A 22,056-nucleotide genomic window follows, 5' to 3' on the forward strand; every position below is an offset into this window, starting at 1 on the left:
CCCTGTGACCCATCTAGCCAAAAATTTTGGGGATATACCTTACTGCCCTTCAGGGATCTAATTGCAATAGCTACTTTTTGTTACAATCATAAATGGTTATTGTGTTACAAACCATGTGTGGCCCATCCATACACTGTCGGGTACATGTGGAAAACTGTAGGGGAGAGTGGGGTAATTTGTGCCAAGGGGCAAGTAGTGCCACCCCTGTTATCTAGAAAACCATAGAAGAAGTTGGTCATGTGACCACATATTTTTGAAGAGGCATCCATTTCACTCATCCTGCAAAGAAGGGAGACACATGGCTTGAGAAGTAAGCACATTTCAGTTCAAAAAATATTTTTTTGCCCTCCAAAGTAAAATTTCTATGATCAAGGTTTTTTGATTGCTGTGTTTGAACAATTATAGAAAACTTTGAAAACAGTTCACACAGGTTTTAGTACTTTAGTAAGCTACACCATGAGTCTATACAGTTAGCATGACGTTAGCTCAAAACAGCTGGGGGATGCATTTTTTTCAAAATGGTGGGCTTGGGGTAATTTGTGCCAAAGGGCCTGGGGTAAATTGTGCCAGTGGCACAACTTGTGATTATATACTATACATTACTTTATTGTATTTTATTGTTATTGTACATTGTCTTCTTACCTTTGATCACTAAAACTATTCAGATTCAGGTGAAGATGATTTGCAGGTGCTCATTTCTGAAGTTTTATTTTGTTCTGGGTATGTGTTCATGTGGCGCTAGGCCTTGTTATAGAAAAGTGGCCTGTGATCTTGTTAAATTAATAAATAAATAATTTTGTATTGAATTTGTTTTGCTTTTATATAGCATTATCATTTGTGAGATTAAAATGATCTGTTTTACTTCAGTTATCAATGGCACAATTTACCCCAGTGTATTCTCTCTAATGGCACAATTTACCCCGCACCGGGGGCAAGTTGTGCCCCAAAACCACTTCTTTTTTCGAAAGCTGTATTTCTCAATCAGTTTATATAAGATCCAAAGTGATTGTTCCCAGGGATGCACAACATCCTAAACTATACATACATATTTTAGTTGGAGGCATTACTGTAATCCCCTCGCTTTAAAGGCACTTTAAGTAAAAATTGGCACTACTTACCCCACTCTCCCCTATGTACTAGGTTGCTGTGGCCTATATGGAAATGTATAGTTTAAAATTATGCACTATATTTTCCAACATAGACTATCACTATGTGTTTTTGCTGTGTAGCCTTTAGCCTAGTTTACTACTGATATGATAATTAAGGTTCATTTTAATTACTGCTGGTTGGTAATGTAGGTGTTATGAGTATTGGGATAAAGGTTTCAGTTGTTGATAGGCTAACAGTTAGGGCGCGGCTTTATCCCTACTTTGTATTGTGTGCGCGCACAGAGTTCAGCAAAGTTAAATAAGTGCGTGCACACACACACACACACACACACACACACACACACACGCACACACGGCCTACTTTTCCCATATCAATCGCACAAATGCATGGAGAGAGAGAGAGAGAGAGAGAGAGAGAGAGAGAGAGAGAGAGAGAGAGAGAGAGAGAGAGACCGAAGAAAGAGAGGCGGTTTCTCTTTGCAGGCTGCTGCTGTTGCTGTGCCAATGCGCAAACAGTCTACGCCGTGGGATAGGTCTCCCCAAATTGAGGCTGCGCTCGAAACGATCATGCGATTGAATGACAAGCGCGTCATGCTTGTCTTCCTCCTCTTCTGTTCTGTGCGATCAGTGGCTCTGTGTTCCGCAATCCCCTGGGATACTGTACCGCCCTCGATGGCTCTGGTATCGGCGATTTGCTCACAATGAATGGCTGCTTGTAGCGAGGAAAAGCGGGGAGAGAGAGCGCTGCGTCCCCTCCATTGAAACGCTCTGCATCAACTTCCCAGCGAGGGGGTGAGTGTCTGTCTGCCGATGTGTGAGGCGCCCTGCCGGGGTCGTCTGAGGACCCAGCAGCGGCAGAGAAGGAGGTGTCTGTGCCGGCCGTGTCCCTAGTTAGCACCGGCGATTTGGGCTGATTATGAACGATTCAGCAGATACCCGACAAAGTTTTGGTTTGCGCTATGCGACTTGGGGGATGGGACCAGGTTGGCACAGTCATAAACTTTACATTCTTTCTACGTTTTCCCTCAACCTTCTTACCAGTAACGTTAAATTGCATTTCAGTATGGAGTGCGGTGCTGACAAATGGTTAATTTTCATGGAGCTCTTCTCACAAACATGCAAAAATGTAATGACAGTCAGGTTTTTGGCACGACAGCACTTGCGAGAGCCGGTTATAAAGAACTGTGCCTTGTTGTGCTCCCACCCCCCGCTCCGTGCCGCACTGGTTCCGTCTGGCTCGCCCTCAGCTGCTGCGTGTCCTGGGATGACCTGTTGATGTCGGTAAAATGGAGAATGGCAGGGGGAGCGATTTCCCCCATCACCAAATTATTTAAATAAGTAACATTTGAGGTTGACAGCCGGTGTCGCGATACCGCTGCCTCGCCAGCACAGACAGTAAGTGGTTTGTTCTTTATGTTGTTATCGCAGAATTAAACGCTTGAACGCAGCGGGCTGTGTGAGAGTGTGCATGAGGTGGATGTTGCGCTGGGGCGAACCCAAAAATATTTAACAATGTGTTAGCTTAGCTACTAGCTGCCTCTATAGGCCTGCTGCAGATGGGAGAGGGCATCAAACACTTTTGTGCGCCCGGGCAGGACAGAAAGAGCAACATTTAAGACCGTCTTTGTTGATAGGAGCGGATTTGGTTGAATATGCTCGAGTAGATTCTGACAGCACGTAAACACACCGTCGCCCTCAGCCGGGTATCACCGGGGTTTGCTGCCATCCTGTGTCGTTCCCTCCCTCCTCCTCCTCCCGGCTCCGGTGCCAGCAGTGAAGCACTCCGACCGGGTAGACTGGCACACCGCGCGGTCACCCCCGGTGCGGTAAAGAGCTTCTTATCTGTTCCGCTTGATCCTGCATCCCTTTCCGTTTAAACGTTTCTGCAGGGAGGCAGACGCCAGCAGTCATAAGGTATGCGCTATAAACTGTTTGCTTACACCGTTTAAACTTTAATTACAGTTGATTGTCGCTGAGAAGTTTTGCAAGTCTTTAATGCACGGGGGATGTGTTGCTTTGATTGGGTCTTATGATGAAGAGATAAATATGGATGAGTCTCATGTCTTGATTTGATAAGAATAGCAGTGCTAGCCATATTGCAGGCATGGGCACATGAGAACCAGGAAATGCCTATAGAGGGAGAGCATTGTGTGCCAGCTGCACCAGTGACTCCCTACTAATAATTCACATAGCAATGTAAAAGACTCCAGACCTTGTTGGTTTTATACTTAGGGAACTGGAAAATGCTCTGTTATGAAATATGTTGACACCCAGCCTATCATAACATAACATAAGCCCTTCGCATACCAGCAAAACATTCTTTAAGCTTACCATGAAAATGTCTTGGGTGTTTAAGTATGTTGTGAGTATGTCTGACCTACTTTTCACTCTAGTCTGACTTTGCTGGTTTGTATGAGATCTAAACCACAGGGTTAGTTGGGGTGAACTTCATTTGTTCGTGTTGAGGCACTCTAACCTATATATTTAATGGAATAAGGACCTGAGATGATCCCTCTCCTCTCCAAGAACAGCCCTCTCCGCAGGCCCCACTGCCCCTCCTTGGTGCACACACACACACACACACACACACTCTCTCTCTCTCTCTCTCTCTCTCTCTCTCTCTTTCTCTCACTTTCAGGGCAAACTGTGCAAACACACCCTGCTCTCAGCCCTGTGTGTGTGTGTCTTTATGTGCACGCATGTGTGCTTACTGCGGCTCGCTTGCCAAACTGTAAACAAGCAGTATTGTCTAATGTGTGTGTGTGACTCAGTGTGCCTTTTGTGGGTTTGTTTGAGTTTGTGTGTGCGCATCTGTGTTTTAGTATGAGGGAGAGGGAGCTTGAGAGAGGCAGAGACAAAGAGAGCATTTCTCTTTACCCTGGAGCTTGGCTAAGTCCCAAATGAAAGGCTTTGGATATGATGGGGCGGCTCACTCCAGCCTTCATCAGTCAGTCAGACTAAAGTTGGTTGTATGCCTCACACAGGGTGGGCTTCAATCACTCTCACTCAAAGTATTCTCACCGTTTTAGCCATTGTCATGATTGTGTATGTATCTGTGTTTGCATGTGCAGCATGCCTTCCTGCACCAATTTCAAATGGTAAAGCATCCGTGTGAACATTACCTTCATTTAGGCTATGCATGCACACACTTGACTGTGTGGTGTACGCCTGTATTTCCACCCAACTGCATGTATATGCACAAACACGTACAGTTGGCAGTCTGCTTTGGGCTGGGATTCATGGGCAATAAAACAGTATGTGGGCTTATCAGTGGATTAGATGTACTGTCCATTGTTGTTTAAGTTAACATGGTACATGTCCCAATAATAAGAAGCAGATTCCTCTTCTTGCTCCTCTGTGATTCACACCTGTTCCTATATAGAAGGAGGTTTTAGTACATGCAGGATTTAAAAAACATAAAGTAACCTATATAATCCCTGAATACTGTGTGCACATATTCTGTCACTGAATATGAGTGAGTGCAGCTGGAGGTAGCATGAAAGAAATAGCCACTTTACAGTAAGAAGACATAGCCTGCACACTGTGTTCATATCCACAATGAAAGGGAACATTGGTTCAGTTTAACTTAATATTGACAGGCATAATATAGGAATCTTCTAGAAGGTGCAGGGCAAGGGGGTATGTTTGCCTTTGACTGTTCATGGAACTGCATGGAAATATGCTATGTAGTGTTTGTTTAGACCACACACTATTGCACATAGAATAACAGAACATGACCCAGTTATCTAAGGACACTGGGTTTTATAGCCCATAGAAAATAAAAAGGCTTTTACTGAGCCTGCATCTGGCAATAAAAAGTAAGGCTCTAGTGACGTAAAGCATTAATGCAGTTTAAGCTATGTATGGAAGCTTCAGTAAAACTTTATTTTTCATACTGTGTCTTGTGAATTAGCCAAAAGCTATTACAAGGAATGTGTTTGTTGGCCTGTGTCAGTTGGATATGCTGAGGGATATAATTCGCTGGTAATAATCACAACACTAGACTTTCATTAACTTCAAAATATTTTAGAATTGCTTTGTTGCTACAAAAGATTGTCATCCAATGTATACTGTCCATTTTGTTTCATTTTAGATCCTCTCATTGCAGATTTGAATTTGGAATTATGACACTCTGTTTAACAGCTGTGTTCTGCCTGGCAGCCACTTAACCTTGATTTTCCTGCATAAAGCCTTATAACGTTCACATTTTCTACCAATCCAGTGACTAATTGTATCAAAATTATGCTTCCTTCCTTCCTTCCTTCCTTGCTTCTCTGCCTATAGACATTGTGGTGGTGTGCCTAGGCGCACCATGGCCCAGACCCTCCAGATGGCGATTCCTAACTTTGGCAACAATGTTCTTGAGTGTCTGAATGAGCAGCGGCTGCAAGGTCTCTACTGCGACGTCTCAGTGGTGGTCAAGGGCCATTCATTCAAGGTGAGGAACTGTAGGTTAGGACACGGTAGCAGTTTAGTTTTTGTTTTGATAAGGTTGGTGGCAGTTTGATTTTGGTGTAAACATTCAGCCCCGTCCTCATAACTGCCTCTAAATTTAAAATATCTCATGCGCATTTTATAGAAAATATTTCTTTAAGGCATCCAGGTGGTTCGTTTGGCTAAGGTGCATACCCTGCATTATTCTGTGTCCTGTGTTCAAATCTTACCCTGAACCTTTGTTGGATGTCATCTCTCACTCTCTTATCCAAGCTTTCATGTCTTTCTCCATTGAGTTATCCAATAAAGGTGCAAAATGCTAAAACAAATAGTGTTATAACAAATTGGTCACCCCAGTCGTTAAGATAAAATAACTTGATTTGTGCAGTTTCAAACCCTACATGTAGTTACCTGTTTCCATCTCTTTCATAACTGTCAGTCTGTTAAGATGCTAAGTGGTAGCAGGGAAACATTATGGTTTGACAGTCTTATCCCCAGAGGGTCTCAGATTGATTTCAGCAGCAGCCTCGTATCCTGTGGAAATGTCCTTGAGCAAGACATTGAAGCCTGACCCGTTCACGCATTATACGCCACTCTGGACAAGATTGTAAATGTCTAAAATGTAAATATTCCCATGGCATATCTGAAATCATTACTCCAAAAATGCAGACATTTTCTCTTCTCTCTTAGGCCCATCGGGCTGTGCTGGCCGCCAGCAGCTCTTATTTCCGGGACCTTTTCAGCAGCAGCAATAATGGCGGAGGTGGTAGTGGCAATGGGAAGAGCCCCACCATAGTGGAGCTACCCCCAGCTGTGCAACCCCAGAGTTTCCAGCAGATATTGGCCTTCTGCTACACGGGCCGTCTCAGCATGACAGTGGGGGACCAGTTCCTTCTCATGTACACCGCTGGCTTCCTTCAGATCCAACAGATTATGGAAAAAGGCACTGAATTCTTTCTTAAGGTGAAGTTGTGCTTGCAAGACTAGTCATGTGGCACAAAATGAGAATTCTTATATATATATATAAAAAAAAAAATGAACAAGTTGTATTTGTTGGACTTGTGCAGCCCAGGTTCAAAAAAGTACCCATCTGTGCATAGACAATGATAATGGCTACCACTATTACTGGGTCTGCTGTTGGGTAGCGTTAGAGAGGGTGGAGCTGTGTTTTGATTGACATGAAATGACCACTCCTTGTAGTTGTTATTGTACAAAGCAAATAAATGTAGGAGAGTCTTTACAGTGTGGACACAGTTGCAAGAAGATCAAAGTTCAGCATTTCACAATCATTCCTAAGCTGACTTGTTTAAGATTAAAGTAATTGTAAGATGTCTTTTGCACCACTGCAAATCCTGTGCCAGCAACAGACATGGCCAGAGACATTATGTTGTCAGGTTGTCCATACGTACGTGTGTTTGTCCATACATCCATATGTCTGTCCTACTCTTGTGAATGCAATATCTCAGGAACACCTTGAGGGAATTTCTTCAGATTTGGTACAAATGTCCACTTGGAGTCAAGGATGAACTCATTACATTTTGGTGGTCAAAGATCAAGGTCACTGTGACCTCACAAAAGAAGTTTTTGGCCATAACTCAGGAATTCATACGGTAATTATGACAGGTTCACACAAAGTTATAATAGGACAAAATGATGAAGTCAAGACATTTTATATCCAAAAGGTAAAGGTCAACTTCACTGTGACATGATAATGATGTCTTCAGGGAGAACAGTCTGCTCTGTTTCTTGCTAAAAAGGGCTTACGTTTTGTGAGACCAGTCCATTTTCTATTGATTTTGACTCCAAGTTACTTGTATGAGTCCATCCTCTTCACTTCCCCTCCCTGGATGACCACCAGGACACGGAGCCTCCCGTTCCTCTGGTTGTCCACCACAAGCTCATTGGTTTTGCTGATACTGAACTTCAGCTGATTATTCTTGCACTGTGTGACAATGCTTTCCATCAGTCCTCTGTACTTCTGTAAAAATTGTCTCTAAATGAATAGAGCATGTTTCTCACTGGAAGTTATTCACTGGAATCATAGACAAGTGATAACTTCCATTTCGCCATAAAATACACATTTTATTCAATTCCTTCAAAATCTTTTCTACAAATTTTCTATAAGTCTGGACAGATATGGATGTAAACTGCAACTTGACTGGTTTGCGGAGGCATACATCCGTGAGGCAATATCTCTAATTATTAATAATTTGTGCAAGTAAAAATACGGTCAAAGATCAAATCCAGAAGTGCTGATTCATCGTGTTTTTCTATATCAGTGTATCAGCTTTCTGTGTATCAATGCAACCCTTGAAGGCTGACACAGTGTTGATATCCACATTCATTTCCAGGTCTCCTCTCCCAGCTGCGATTCCCAGGGCCTACACACTGAGGAGGCACCACCCTCCGAGCCTCAGAGCCCTGTCACACAGACCAGTGGGAGTGCTACCCGGCCTGCATCCTGCATGACTCCACTTCCCCTGGTGTCGCGGGTGAAGACGGAGCAGCCGGCTAGCCAACCTGAGACAGCGTCTCCTTACTCAGTGGTCTGCACACCAGTGGCCAAGCGGCTGTGGGAAGGGGGCAGCAGCCGGGATGGAGGCGGAGGAGGCTTAGGTGGAGGGGGAGGAGGAGGGGCCAGGAAAGCGGCCCGTTTTTCCCAGGAGGCAGTGCGTGGCAGCACCATCCAGAGCTCTGGAGCACTGGGACTAGCCATGGGCATGGGAGCCAGCGGAACAAGCTTGACAGGCATGGTGGCTTGCGGTGGGCTTAGCGGCAGTGGTGGCATTAATGGGAACTCTACAACGGGTCTTGGCATGTCAGAGGGTGCCAGCCCCGGCACCATGAGCGCCTATGCCAGTGACTCACCCATCAGCTACCATGATGATGAGGAAGAGGAGGAGGGGACAGATGAAAGTGCTGAGGAGCAGTACAGGCAGATCTGTAACATGTATACCATGTACAGCATGCTCAACGTGGGTGCTGCAGGTGAGGGACATTAGGCAGAGAAGTATGAACAAAGTAGCTCAGAGGCAATTGCACAAGTAAGAAAATCTATTCTTTAATATGTATCATTTTGGTTTGATTTATACCCACTCAAATATCTTAATTGCACTTATGTGACAGATTTCGGTTTCATCTCTGCTGTCCAGACAGGGAAAATGAGATTTCTTGATTTTTTTCCCCCATTCATTCCATTGATATCAACAAAAAGATAATGTATATCTCACAAGGGAAAAAATCTCATTTGAACTGACATGGTATGCTGTTAAGCAGAATATATCTTCTCTTTGTGTGAATGTGATCAATTTTATTCTCATTCTGAGGTTTTGTGTCTCTTCAGCTGCTGGTGAGCGTGTGGAGGCCCTGCCGGATCACACGGAAACACGGGGTCGGATGCGAGGCCGAGACCTTACATGTCTCCCCGCAGAACTTGTCACTCAGATAGGCAACCGCTGCCACCCCAAACTGTATGAGGAGGGAGACCCTGCAGAGAAATTAGAGCTTGTCTCAGGTATGTGTCTCTATATGTGTGTGTCCATACAAAAGAGAGAGACAAAGGTTTGAGAAAACAGGATGGAAAATATAATCAAGTAATTGTTGCATACAGGATTTTAACATACACTGTACAGTCCTTTGAGATAAAGTACATCCCTGGCTCCTTAGGAACTCATTTGGAACCTACATATTAAGTATATATTATGTGTAGTACATATTGAGGCGTATGAGCCAAGTACAATCAAGCACAAAATAACCATGCTCTTGTTCATATGTAAAATATTGCAACATTATTTGATCCTAGAGACCAAAACAGAGCAAGGCCACTGCCAGTGATGTGTATATACACATTATATTTACTGGAAACTGTCCTCAAATGACTGAGCTTGGCATTGGCATTCAGATAAGGCAGCAGCACTGAGCATGTGACTCGGTGAGCTTAATATTAGACATGTCAAGGACATCCTGTGACTGTGTCTGTATTACCTTATGGGCAGGGTTACATGCCTTGCAATCGCGCACGCGCGCGTGCATGTGTGTGTGGGTGTGTGTGTGTGTATGTGTGTTTGTGAGTGGGGGCCACTACCACTGACATTAGTCAACTAGCAAGCAGAGTAAGGTAATATGCTTTGAGAAATGAAAAGAGAAACATAGCAAAAACAGAGACATACCTTGTCCCAAGATGCAGTACTGTTTTATTGATCATGTAAACCTGAACTGTTTTGTGTCAACTGAATGTGTGTGCATGCAATCATATGTGTAATTATATAGAAGTAAAGAAAAGGATGGATAAAAACAATGATCATCAGGCAAACAACCAGTGTAATAACCTCCAATTAATAAAGCATGTTTTAGTAAAGTAAATGAATAAATGAATACATGTGTGCATATACAGCTTACATAAATGTGCCGGATGCTGCTTAATATAATGTGTATTATGAATTTTTGTCAAAGATTTGAGCATAAAAGAGTAGGTGAACTCTACACTACAAATGAAAAGGTAGCTAAACTGAATTTAGGTGAGTTCAGCATGTTCTTGTAAGCAGTAACACTCAGTGCAGTGATTCATTTCATCAACTTCCTCATTCCCGACCTACAGCTGCAACATGTGCTACAGTAAAACAAAAGCATCTTAGAGCTGCAAACTACACAACCCCAATAAAGTGACCTCAGAGACAAGTCATATCCATTATGCACCCCACCAACCCAGAACTCCCAATAGATGACAATAACCTGATCATATAGGACACTGTGTAGTCACTTAGTTTGTGTATTGATGTTATTGTGTGCATGAATCACCAGGTACTTCTGTGTACATATCACGAGCCCAGCTAATGAACTGTCATGTGAGTGCGGGGACCAGACACAAGGTGCTGCTAAGGAGGCTGCTGGCTGCTTTCTTTGACAGGTTAGTTTTTTCTGTTTGTGTGTCTTGGTCTATTTCTGTGAGTCTGCCTCACATGAAGGCAACGATAGCTTAGTTTTAGTTTTGAAGAAAAATGTTGGTTTGATTTTTTTTTTTGTTTGTTTGTTTTCTTTTTTATCCAGTAGCACAGTGTAATAAAATAAAACACTTTCATTTTCTCTTGTCTTGAGCTGTACAACTTATTTTTACTCCACTGCATCAGGAATACTCTGGCCAACAGTTGTGGAACAGGCATCCGCTCCTCCACCAATGACCCTAGTCGCAAGCCCCTGGACAACAGAGTGCTGCATGCAGTCAAATGTAAGCATTCATATTTGTTTTTCTATGGATGTGTGCATACAAACATTCAAGCAACTGTGCATTTTTGCCTTTGACAAAGGATACATGTGGATAGGAATGTACATAAATGTAAAAGCTTATGTTGAAAAACACACTGACGGTGAAATGTGATATTCAACTTTCGATTTGTCAGTGGCTAAGAACATTTGGCAGTTAAATGTCTCCACTGGACTCATTTTCGATAAAGATGCAAATAATGTTGATGAGCATTTTCTACTTATTGTGTTTGAGTTCCCTGGCTTTAGATATATATCAGGCGATAGCTCATACTGACCACTAGATAGCAACATTTATCCTGACACTAAATGCGAACCACAGACAGATCCTATAGGCGAGAGTCATAAAGATGGTGGAAGGCATGGCCTGAATTCAGTTCTGGTATCCTTATTCCATTTGTGTAGACGGTCATGTCTTGCATTTATTCAGTGATTGCCACAAATGTAGTTTGTTTTTAGATTCAAGATTCTTTAGTCTTACGAGTCGTTATACAAGTATTAGGGAGTGAAATGCTTTGGTTTCAATGTCTCGACATTCAGTACAAGTAAGAGTATACAGTTAAGAGCAGTATTATAAAAGTCTGAAAAAATAACAGTAAATTGGAACTAAAAAAGAGGATTAATACTTTATTTAGTTGAGTTACTGCACAGCTTGATCTCAGAGCACATGGTGAATATATATATATATATATATATATATATGTATATATATGTATATATGTATATATATATATATATATATATATATATATATATATATACAATGTTTATGATGGTAATGAGAGGTTCACCATTAGTCAGAAAACACATAATATTAGAAAAGTTATTAAAGTTGAGAAAACCTCCCCTCAAGGCTTATGTCTTAGAGAATGAAACAACAGAGCCAGCAGGGCATGTCTTAAGAGACAAGTCTTTTAGCTGCTCCTTTCACAATTTATCTGTTTTCATAATTCCCGGCAGCCATCTCATGTAACCACCTGCCTGTAGCTAATAAAAAGAAACATGAACCTTGAAACTCTGTGTCAGGACCTGCCAGACCCACAGGAATCCCACAAATATGTATACATCTAAATTAGCCCTCTGATTCCTTGCTTGAGAATAGTTGTTCTTGTTTTCAAGTATTGATTCACTTGCAAGACTGTAAGAATTACATTGCTCTTGTCATGTGAAAACCATGAACTCCAGTTTTGGGGATTTTCATATTTTTTATCTGCAACTGATTGATTTCATGCACCTCTATGGGTAATGTTTTGTAATACCCCACAAAGTTTAGAGCTTCTTGATGCACCTTGAGTAACATCTTGGTCTTAGATTAGTAAAAAGAGCTGCATACGGTTTGGTTGAAAAAAAAAATACAAAGGGTAGCTTAAATCGCGACTAAAATGTAGAGAAACACAAAAGAAATGTAAGTTGGTTTATTATTCAAATGTAGACATTAGTCACTGTTGAAAAGAACTGGTAACCAACATTGATTTTACTTTGAAACAAGTTTATGGGCTTGTACTATGACTCTTGCCTCTCTGCTAACTATTAACCTAAAACAGGTAGAAGCTGAATAACGCTGTCTCAATACTCTGCATCTGGTTAGACTGGGGGTCCACCCTGTGCTCCCAAGGTCCTATCTTACATCAGAGTAATTTGAATCAAACTAAAAACAGACCAGTGTTCCTTCAATACTATGTTCTTTTGACATTAAAAATAACAGTGTCCATAATAGGGCTGTAGCAATACACTAATCTCATGATACGATACGATACACGATATTCAGCTCACGATATGATATATATCACGATATTAGGCCAGCGATACAATTCTATATGATTCGATACGATTCGATATGCTTACATCATTTTCTGAAAGATTTTAAAGGGACAGAGTGATTTTGGTGACATCTTGTGAGTGTTCCATTGACTTGGATTGAATTAATTGAACTGAAAACTGAAAGCATCAATCAATTACACAATATATGGCTCTGACTGGGGAGAGAGTCCACAGTTTGCAAATGCTGGACAAAAAGAATCAAAGATGTGATGAGAAAATTAGTTTGGCTTGACTCCAATAATTTAACAATATGTTAAATTATTATTATTATTATTTTAAAAATGTAAATTACTTATCAAACAGACCTAACAATTCAGCTACCAATGAATGAGCAGTGGTATGCATGTGATAACATAGATTGAAAAATAAGCCAAAGTGATACCGCTTCTCTGAATAGACAAGCTAAGCCAGTGTGCTGCTGTTAGCCAGTGAAAATTGAGCGGAGTGGCAACTCTTCGCTTTGGTACACAATCTATGTCAGTGTGCTGCTGTAGCGCACTGACATGGATTGAAGGTGCCGGATTTATATTCACCGCCTCTCCCCTGAATCTCTTAGCTCTGACTGCGTAAACAGGAAAAGAAAGACGTCAGCGTCTGTGTAAAGAGAGTATCTAGACGGGTGACTTGCTAGAAATGCTCTACATCGACACTAGCAGCTGGCTGACCTAATCGCTCTCTTGCAACGCGAATGGGGGAAATAGCCGGCGACCAGCGTGCCAGACAGAACACGGGGGATTTGAATGGGGCTTAATGTATCAATACTCGCGGCTGAAAAATCGATACTTTCTGGGGAAACAAAATATCGATATATATCGCAGAATCGATAAAATTGCTCAGCCTTAGTTCATAATGTCCATTCCCTGTGGTATATTATTAGTATTTAAATATAATGGTGGAATAGAAGGATGCTGATTCTGCTGTGACCAAAGTAGAAAGCACACACTCACATGTACATCATTTCAGGCATTTATGAACAAGCTTGGGTCGTACACTATATGCACAAAAGTATTGGTACACCTACACATTACACCTACAGAAGCTTTTTTGACATCCCATTCTAAATCCATAAGCATTAATATGGAGTTGGCCCCCCATTTTCAGCTAGAACAGCTTCCACTCTTCTGGGAAGGCTTTCTGCAATATTTTGTGTCTGTGGGAATTTTTGACCATTCATCCAGAAGAGCATTTGTGAGGTCACACAATGATGTTGGCTGAGAGGACCTGGCTCCCAATCTCTGTTCTAGTTCTTCCCAAAAGTGTTGGATGGGGTTGAGGTCAGGGCTCTGTGTGGGCCAGTCAAGTTCTTCCACACCAAACTCACCCAACCATGACTTAGGGACTTTGCTTTGTGCACTGGGGCACAGTCATGCTGGAAGAGAAAAAAACCTTCCCCAAACTGTTCCCACAAAGCTGGAAGCAGAGAACTGTCCAGAATGTCTTGGAAAATTGAAGCATTAAGATTTCCCTTCACTGGAACTGAGGGGCCAAGGCCGAACCTAGAAAAACAAGCCCATAGCATTTTCCTTCATCCACCAAATTTTACAGTCGGCACAGTGCAGTCAGGCAGGGTACGTTCTCCTGACATTCACCAAACCCAGACTTGTCCATCAAACTGCCAGGTAGAGAAGCGTGATTGGTCTCCTTTTCCACCACTCCAGAGTCTGGTGGCAGCATGCTTGGTCATGGAAACCCATGCCATGCCATGAATCTCCCGGGGCACAGTTTTTGTGCTGATGTTAATGCCAGAGGAGGTTTGGAGCTCTGCAGTTATTGAGTCAGCAGAACATTAGTGACTTATACACACTATGCACCTCAGCACTCGGCAACCCCGCTCTGTAACTTTATGTTGTCTGCCACTAGGTGGCTGAGTTGCTGTGGTTCCTAAAAGCTTCCACTTTGCAATAATACCATTCACATTTGATGGTGGAATATCTAGGAGGGAAGAAATCTCACAAACTGACTTGTTGCAACGGTGGCATTCTATTACATTACTATTACAGTACCACACTGGAATTCAGTGAGCTCTGTAGAGCAAGCCAATTTTTCATAACTTTTTGTAAAGGCAGACTGCATTCAGTGTTTAAGAGGTGTGTCCCAATACTTTTGTCCAAATAGTGTTTAACTATATGCTGATACAGATAACATGAGAATACACTGATAGGAGGGTGAGACTTCATTTTATATCATTAGGTGAACAACATCTGGTGACTTTCATTATCTTAAACACATGTGAATGACATTAAGCATCTTCTATGCAGACAAATCATGTGCAGATCATATGTAACATGTTGTTCAGACTTGCTGGCGTCAGTTCAGAGTTGGAATAACCATATTTGAACATAGGAACATCATGCGACCTCTGAAAACTACAGTGGATATATAGAGAGTATAAAAATCCTAGGGAATAGAGATGTGTGCCATGTGTTGTTTTTGTTGAGAAAGCATGATAAATGGGAGCTGGGCGTGTACCTGTGTGTTTATGTGAGTTTACAAAAGCTCTCTTATTTAAGACACAACTGCAGCACTGTGTTTACACATAACGGCTGCATAGTTCATTGGTTGTATCCCCTACTTACACAAAACCACATGGGCACTTGATGGTATAAATGTTATTGGTTGTGTTGCAGTGGATTATACTTGTAATGGGAATAGTTCCGCTTGGTCAAGTGTGCAAAAAACAATGCAGAATGTCCTTGTAAAGCTGCATTTTTGCACAGTTACCCCAATTGTAATTCAGTGAGAGATCTGAGGATAGGATGTGTCAGTGTTCAGTGATAATAGATGGAAGGAGGTGGTAAATAATTGGTATGGAGCATGTTCATGTTCCTTAGGCTTCCTCTCTAGCTGTGCTGATCTCCAGTTTTCTACCTGCTGCATCCAGCCAGTAATCATCAATAGCCAAGAGAATATAACATCAGCATGTAGGGATGGGCCAAAACAGGATTTTATCACAGATCGGGATTAAAACAAACATCCACCAAAAGTTGATTGTAGTGAATATCCTTTTTCGTGAAACTTGTTTTTCAGGATATTTGTGAATGCCCTCACATGAGTGACGTGAAAAAGCTATACAACTCGCCAACACACAGTCCTGTTTCAAGTTTCAAATATATTTTCATGATTATCAGGATAATATTGTGAATTAGGTGCAATCACCACCTCTTTGTCTTTTTCCATCTCCCCATCAGTTTATTGCCAGAACTTTGCCACCAGCTTCAAAGAGAGTGAAATGAATGCCATCGCCGCCGACATGTGTACCAATGCGCGGCGTGTGGTACGCAAGAGCTGGATCCCCAAGCTGAAGCTGCTGATGGCTGAGAGCGACGCCTACTCTGCTTTCCTCCCTGATGCTGTTAAGATGGAGGACGACACCCTGGGGGCGGATCCATCTTTCGATCCCGCCTCATTGGAGGCCGCTGGCAGTGCTGGCGTCGAGTCAGGTGGCTCTTCGGGTGAATCGCTACCAGGTGTGGGTGGGGATGGTGGGCCATTGTTTTGAGCATCATGTCTGGGGAAAGTTGAAATATAATGACATATATGCCAGTATTTCCCTATTCTGCTCACCCCCTCACTCTTTGGCCCACACTGATCTCTCACACCTGACTGTCTATACTATGTTGCTAGGGTAAACAGTGGGTATTACCCTACTGTAACCAGGAAGTGAAAAATATCATTTTTGCTTTATGACTGTACAATGGGGTTCGTTGAGAAAGGGGGAGATGAGAGGGTGTTTTGTTTCCTCACACCCGCCCTCTGCAATCCTTTGTCTTTTTTAGGTGTGTAAGCGCATCTACTGTCGCATATTAAATACATTCCCTGAAGTGGGGGTGGAGCGGTGGGAGTTGCCAGTGCATTTTGAGGAGGGAGGGATGACTGGCCGGACAGATTGGGAGTTAAGGTGGTGAGGATATTGAATGTACTGTGAGTGTCAGTGGCATTTCTCTCTGTGCCAGCCTGACAAAATGTATTCCAGCCTTGGACAAGTGACTAAAATTTAAAAAGAAAATTAATAACACTACCGGCTCCTTACCCTATTCGCCCCCTTGCAGCTTCCACCCATCACCCCGTAATTTTTCCCCTGCGTCCCACCACACCACCCTTCTGACCAGAGAAAATCGATCACGCCCGAGTGCACCATTGTGCTATGTCTTATGTCTCATCTTTCTGTCTTTTGAAAATTTAGCTTGTTTCTCTTTCTGTAACCTGACAACGATCCAGAGAGGAGGGGAAAAGCTTTTTACTGCGATAATTGTGAAGAAAACTTAATGGGAACAAGTAATTAAAGATGGTCATATTTTTAGAAGACAAAATATATTTATACAAGTGCATATGCCTACACCTGGTGTGAGCAGAGAGAGCAAGAGGGATTGTTTTAAAATCTCGATCATTGTGTTTTTTTGTATTTTAAGCAGCAGTATTGCCAAGAGAGGTCTTGTCAAATAAGGAAAAGTGCTATTTTTGCATAAAAATGTGGTATAATGATAGAGTAGTCTTAACATAAGACCCTTAGACATTTATTTTTATCTTTATTTTGACAGTGCACAGAGCGATGGAAAGAGCAGTTGATCTGCTAAATTTGAAGCATTTCATCTTCTGTTCACTAGCCTATAAGAAATTATGAAACCAATTTGGATGGCGTGACTGTTGTCTGTGGTAACTATTTCTTGGAAATTTGTGAAGGTGCAGGTAAAGGTTTGCCAGCCCAGCTAAACCGTTTAGTTAAAATTATGTCGCTTAATTGTAGACATAGCAATCTTCTATCAACCTGACTACTCAGCTAGCCTCTTCTTTGTGTTTGAATTAATTACATAAAGACACTACTGACCGTTTGTGCATGTGCAAAAGTCACAGGGAATATTAGTGGAATATTGGAATGTGCCTTTCACTGAATCCGTAAACAGAGGCCTGGTGGGTAGAGTGATGCCAAGGAGGAGGCAGTTTTGATTGAAGCAAATACTTAATAGGCTATGGTCCATGTGAGCGGGTATGTGTGAGATGTGGTTCTTTGCTAAAGAAGGACAGTCTCTTTGAATTGTGTGGTTGTGTGTTATGTGTTCATTCACTATTTTAATGTATTTCCATGTTGTTATACCACCTTGTCAATATGGAAGTTCAAAATGACTGACAGTTTTACTTTTGAGTTGTAAATGATTTAGTACCTTCCACGAAAGCTAGAGGGGAGGTTTCCGCACCTTACTGAGACTAACTAGTGGCTCATGCACCTTTTAGGAAGGGGGTGCTATGTTGTTGAACCCCTTTAGCTGTTGAGGTTTTTCACATCTGCCTGTTTTTTCTTGTACACGAGTGGCACAAACTCCTAATGTAAATAATTAAGAAGACTGTTGAGCTGAACCCCAAGTGTTCTTGACTTCCGTTGCTGGATGCTTGTGATTACGATTAGTGTGGGAGAGTCCTGACCACGCCTTTTGTATTAATTTTCTCTTTTTTGTACATGATTTTGTCTTGCTGAAATATCAGAGATGTCAACATTTAACATTTTCACATGCATGTTTGTGTTTGAGAAGCTTTTTGAATGCATGTTCGCCTGTCGATCTAAGGTCAATAAAGGGGTTTCATTATTCCAGTTGCAGGATGGTAACGGTGACAAGGTGTTTGGTCTGCCTTAGGTAAGCATTAGTGTTGTTTGTAGGGAGACTTTTACTGCTCTCCCAGACAACTCTGATTGCTTTCTCCTTCTAAAAGTATATGTACAAAAACATTTTGACTTGGGAAGCTAGATATTGCTTATTATCTAAAGAAGCTGAGTCAGTTTGCCAGTTCTTACAGAATGGAAATGAAAATCAGAAAAAAGCTACACTGAGCTGCATCTGGTTTTCCTATATAGGTCAAAATTGAGGATTACTTAGACAGCTTCACCAGGAGAAGTAGACAGAACAAAAATGCCTTGAGTTTATGCAAGAAATTTAATGGTAACAAAACCTCAGTAAGCTTTGCACTTGACTGTAGAAGCCACACTGACATAGACAACACCCCCAACTTCCCCCCCAAAGTACCTTTGAAGGGGTGTTTGTAGTTTTGCTTCCCATCTTAGACATCATGCAGCTGCAGTCATGCTTCAGCTCCACTGTCAAATTTATTCATGTTATTTAGAGAGAAAGGCAAAACAGTGGCAAAAATATTTTTGGGTAATTAAAAGTTTGAATAATAATGCAATCGTGCAGACTTGCCTCAGTCAGTGATTCTCAGCTGGTTTTATATCGGACTCAACATGTAAATTCATGCAACTCAAAGTAAGTCCACACAACATTTTTTGCCCCACCTATTCTTCTTCTTCATCACCATCATCATCATCATCTTCTTCTTCTTCTTCTTCTTCTCCTTCCTCTTTTTTGTCTGACAAGATTTAATGGACTTATACAGTTGTAATGAATAAATTCCATGCTTGTACAACATGTGGTATCATATTTAAAGTGCCATCACTACAAAATCATTTTGGAATCTGTTAACTTTTAAAATAAATGAAAAAGAGACAATGCACAGCTGCAGCAGTTTGTGCAATTTAGAGCTATGCTGAAGTCTGTCAATTAAAACAGGGGAGCTTGGTGTTTCAGTCTTGAAAGATAAGATGATATGAGACATATGGAAGTTGGTCAGTGTTAACAGCTAATCCAATTTTGGAATGTTACTCAGTTTGGTAAAATAAACCAGCATTTTAGTATGTTTCTCAAAGGTTGGAAATGTATACATTATAACACCAAAATTCCTAGTTATTGGCTTTGTGTACAGAGTTAAACCACCAAGACACATGTTTAGAGCCCGTAAGAAAGACCTCTGAATTTAACTGAAAGAAATATTGAGACATTTCATCTATGGCTTCAATTAGACAGCCACATAACACTTCCTACTAACTATAATTGATTGTTTTAGCTATGAAATAGAGCAGAGTATAATCAGCATAGCAATGAAAGGAGATGCTATGAATAGTATAACAAAAGGAATAATGTAACCAATAGGTAGTAACAGTATAAATCCAAGAACTCAGCCTTAAAACACACGATAGTGAGCTCCCGATCCAATTTATGTAATTCACATTTAGGATAACTATGCTTCAGCTTTGTATAAATTAAGACAGATTAGAATTACCTGGAAAACCTTTAGACCAAACACTTCTTTTTCTAATCAACTCCCAATGACTCTTACATAGCAAAGCAAAAACTTAAAACTAGTAGCTTGTGGTGGAAGAGAAGGTGCAACGTCTACAGTAACATTTGGAGTAAGAAACAATAAGGGCACATGATCATACTTTTATCATCATTTTTATTGTTATTATCATTATCATTGTTATAATTTTTGATTTTTTTTTTTTTTACAACACACACACACACACACACACACACACACACAAAATATCAGTCAGTATGCAGAATAGGACAGAGTTCGCGCAGAATAAAGACGCAACATAGCCGCAAAGCTCATGAGTTATAAAGTCAGGTCTCATCAAGCAATGTCAAAAATGGCTTCCACACCTTCAGGAAATAGGTTTGTGGATTCCCTTTGTTAAAACGAATCTGTTCCATCTTAGAAATAGAAATCATTCCATTGAGCCACCTCCTGAAACATGGGGCTGATGGAGACTTCCAGTTTAATAATATTACATCTGGAGCTGTAACCATGCCTGCCTTGGGAGCCTGTTTTTGGTGGGAGGGAAGGGCCGTCATCCTGTCAGAGCAACAAATATTGCCAAATTACCATCTGGCTGCATGTTTATTTTATAGTGTTTGGAAATTTTGCTTGAAACAATAACTGTGACCCACTCGGGCTCCAGGGTGCCAGCATTCCTCCAAACATCCATGGTTGGGCTGATAGATGTCAAGCGTAGGCGGGTCATACAAGCCACAAAGTCTCTCTGAAAGCACTGACGAGAAGCAAGTGAACCGCAAATCAAACAGTCACAAACAATACCTTGTCATTAGCCCTCCTCTTTCCTTAGGAAGACAGAAAAAAGCTACCATCACGACAGAACTGTGGAATTACCAAGGCCTAATCAGTTGCCATGTAGCAGATTTTTCTGTCCGATAATAGTGGGTGCATCTAAAGCGTATACACCACTCTGAGTCATCAACTGCATTTGAAAGATCACAAATGAAGCCACATTTGTTCCAGAGAAACTGTTAGTCTACCTTTCATAACGTCTTAGTATGCATAAATGTGCTATTCCTTATGTGAAATATGTTAAAGCTCATCGAGACAAGTGAAAATGGTTATAAAATGCTTGCAAAGATGAAATCTGAGTCTAGCAGAGTCAAGCAGAAGCAGAAGAGCAACAACTATGTGACCCGGCCTGAATCCCTGTGACCCAATTCTGGCCCGTGACCCACTGGTTGAGAAGCAATGGCATAGGTGCCAGTCAGTTCAAAGATCAAAACGGCTGTGGTTACGTCAGATCTGGAGATAGCATTCAGGGGCAACTGCACCTCATACCAAACAATGAAATTCCACTTCTCATGTCCATAAAATCTCTCAAAACAAACAGAATACCGGCACTCACGGTTCAGTAGTCTTCAGTTTATTGTGCGCATGAAATTTCAAGCTCATACTAAATTGAAGACTATTGAACCGCGAGTGCCGGTGTTCTGTTTGTTTTGATTCTTGTTGCAACCGTGCACCCGATGCAGTGTATACGATTTTCAGCTATGCACGCTTTCACTCTTACCATAAAAATCTCTCAGCCACAACCTGCATGCACACTTTTCCATCTGCGATCGTTTCTGTGTGAGTGTTGATGAGTTTTGTACTCCCCTGGCTGCGTTTGAGGACAGAGAGCTTTCACAAACTTGTTTTTCAGTATGTCCACAGCAAACACTTTTTTCTGTACATGTCAGCTTATATATTTACAAACATAGACCTACACACTTGAATGGATAAGGCGTGGCATGGCATGGGGAACCCTTTTTCACTATACAGTACATAAATAAATATGATTATATACATGTATAGATAAATACTGTATATTATATATAGAGGCACACATAGAGGTCAGATTGTTTGTTGTGCACTCGCAGCATGAGGTATATATACATATATATCTACCAAGAAACAACGCTTTTTCAAAATCTGTGCAGTAATTGGTCTGCCCATGTCTTTGCCCCTGCTCCTAGCCCTCTGTAACCCCTGTAGCGCCAGTGGACCTCCTATACTGCTCATCCTGGTCTTTGTGTTCCAAGTGCCAATAACTTTGTGAAAGCCCTGTAACTGTGACCCAACATTATCAAAGGTAATTGCACATTAACGACTGTAAAATAAATAAATAAATAAATAAAACTCATAGAGAAAATGTCAACATGAATTAAACAATGAATATCTTAATAATAAAAAAAAAGATTTGTAACAATTTCTGTCTGGTTATATTTTTTCCCCCCTCACTGTTACCATTACTAGTCATCTGGTTACACTTTAATGAGAACAAAATGAT

General features: G+C 41.4%; 1 protein-coding gene across 3 annotated transcripts; it reads left to right on the forward strand.

Moving 5' to 3' along the window:
- The first annotated feature begins 1,634 nt into the window (after positions 1-1,634).
- Positions 1,635-21,979, forward strand: nacc1a (nucleus accumbens associated 1, BEN and BTB (POZ) domain containing a). 3 transcript variants are annotated; one of them, XM_030056902.1, is made up of 8 exons: positions 1,635-1,901; positions 5,394-5,547; positions 6,234-6,506; positions 7,895-8,531; positions 8,887-9,057; positions 10,344-10,449; positions 10,670-10,767; positions 15,812-21,979. In XM_030056902.1, exons 1-8 carry the CDS (start codon positions 1,687-1,689, stop codon positions 16,120-16,122), a joined length of 1,965 nt encoding a protein of 654 aa, XP_029912762.1. In that variant the 5' UTR covers positions 1,635-1,686; the 3' UTR covers positions 16,123-21,979. The 3 variants fall into 3 exon arrangements, with proteins under 3 accessions (XP_029912762.1, XP_029912763.1, XP_029912764.1); XM_030056903.1 differs by lacking the exon at positions 1,635-1,901 and adding an exon at positions 2,387-2,504; XM_030056904.1 differs by lacking the exon at positions 1,635-1,901 and adding an exon at positions 2,884-3,023.
- Positions 21,980-22,056: the final 77 nt, after the last annotated feature.

Source organism: Myripristis murdjan, chromosome 8 (assembly GCF_902150065.1).
Source record: "Myripristis murdjan chromosome 8, fMyrMur1.1, whole genome shotgun sequence".
In the NCBI taxonomy this organism is placed as follows: Eukaryota; Metazoa; Chordata; class Actinopteri; order Holocentriformes; family Holocentridae; genus Myripristis; species Myripristis murdjan.

What these genes read in the sequence shown, in the direction of transcription:
- nacc1a (XM_030056902.1), top strand. Translation starts at nt 1,687, where the DNA reads ATGACAAGCGCGTCATGCTTGTCTTCCTCCTCTTCTGTTCTGTGCGAT. An exon ending in GCTCAACGTGGGTGCTGCAG is followed by an intron (nt 8,532 to 8,886) that starts GTGAGGGACATT and finishes GTGTCTCTTCAG; the next exon opens with CTGCTGGTGAGCGTGTGGAG. An exon ending in AGTGCTGCATGCAGTCAAAT is followed by an intron (nt 10,768 to 15,811) that starts GTAAGCATTCAT and finishes TCTCCCCATCAG; the next exon opens with TTTATTGCCAGAACTTTGCC.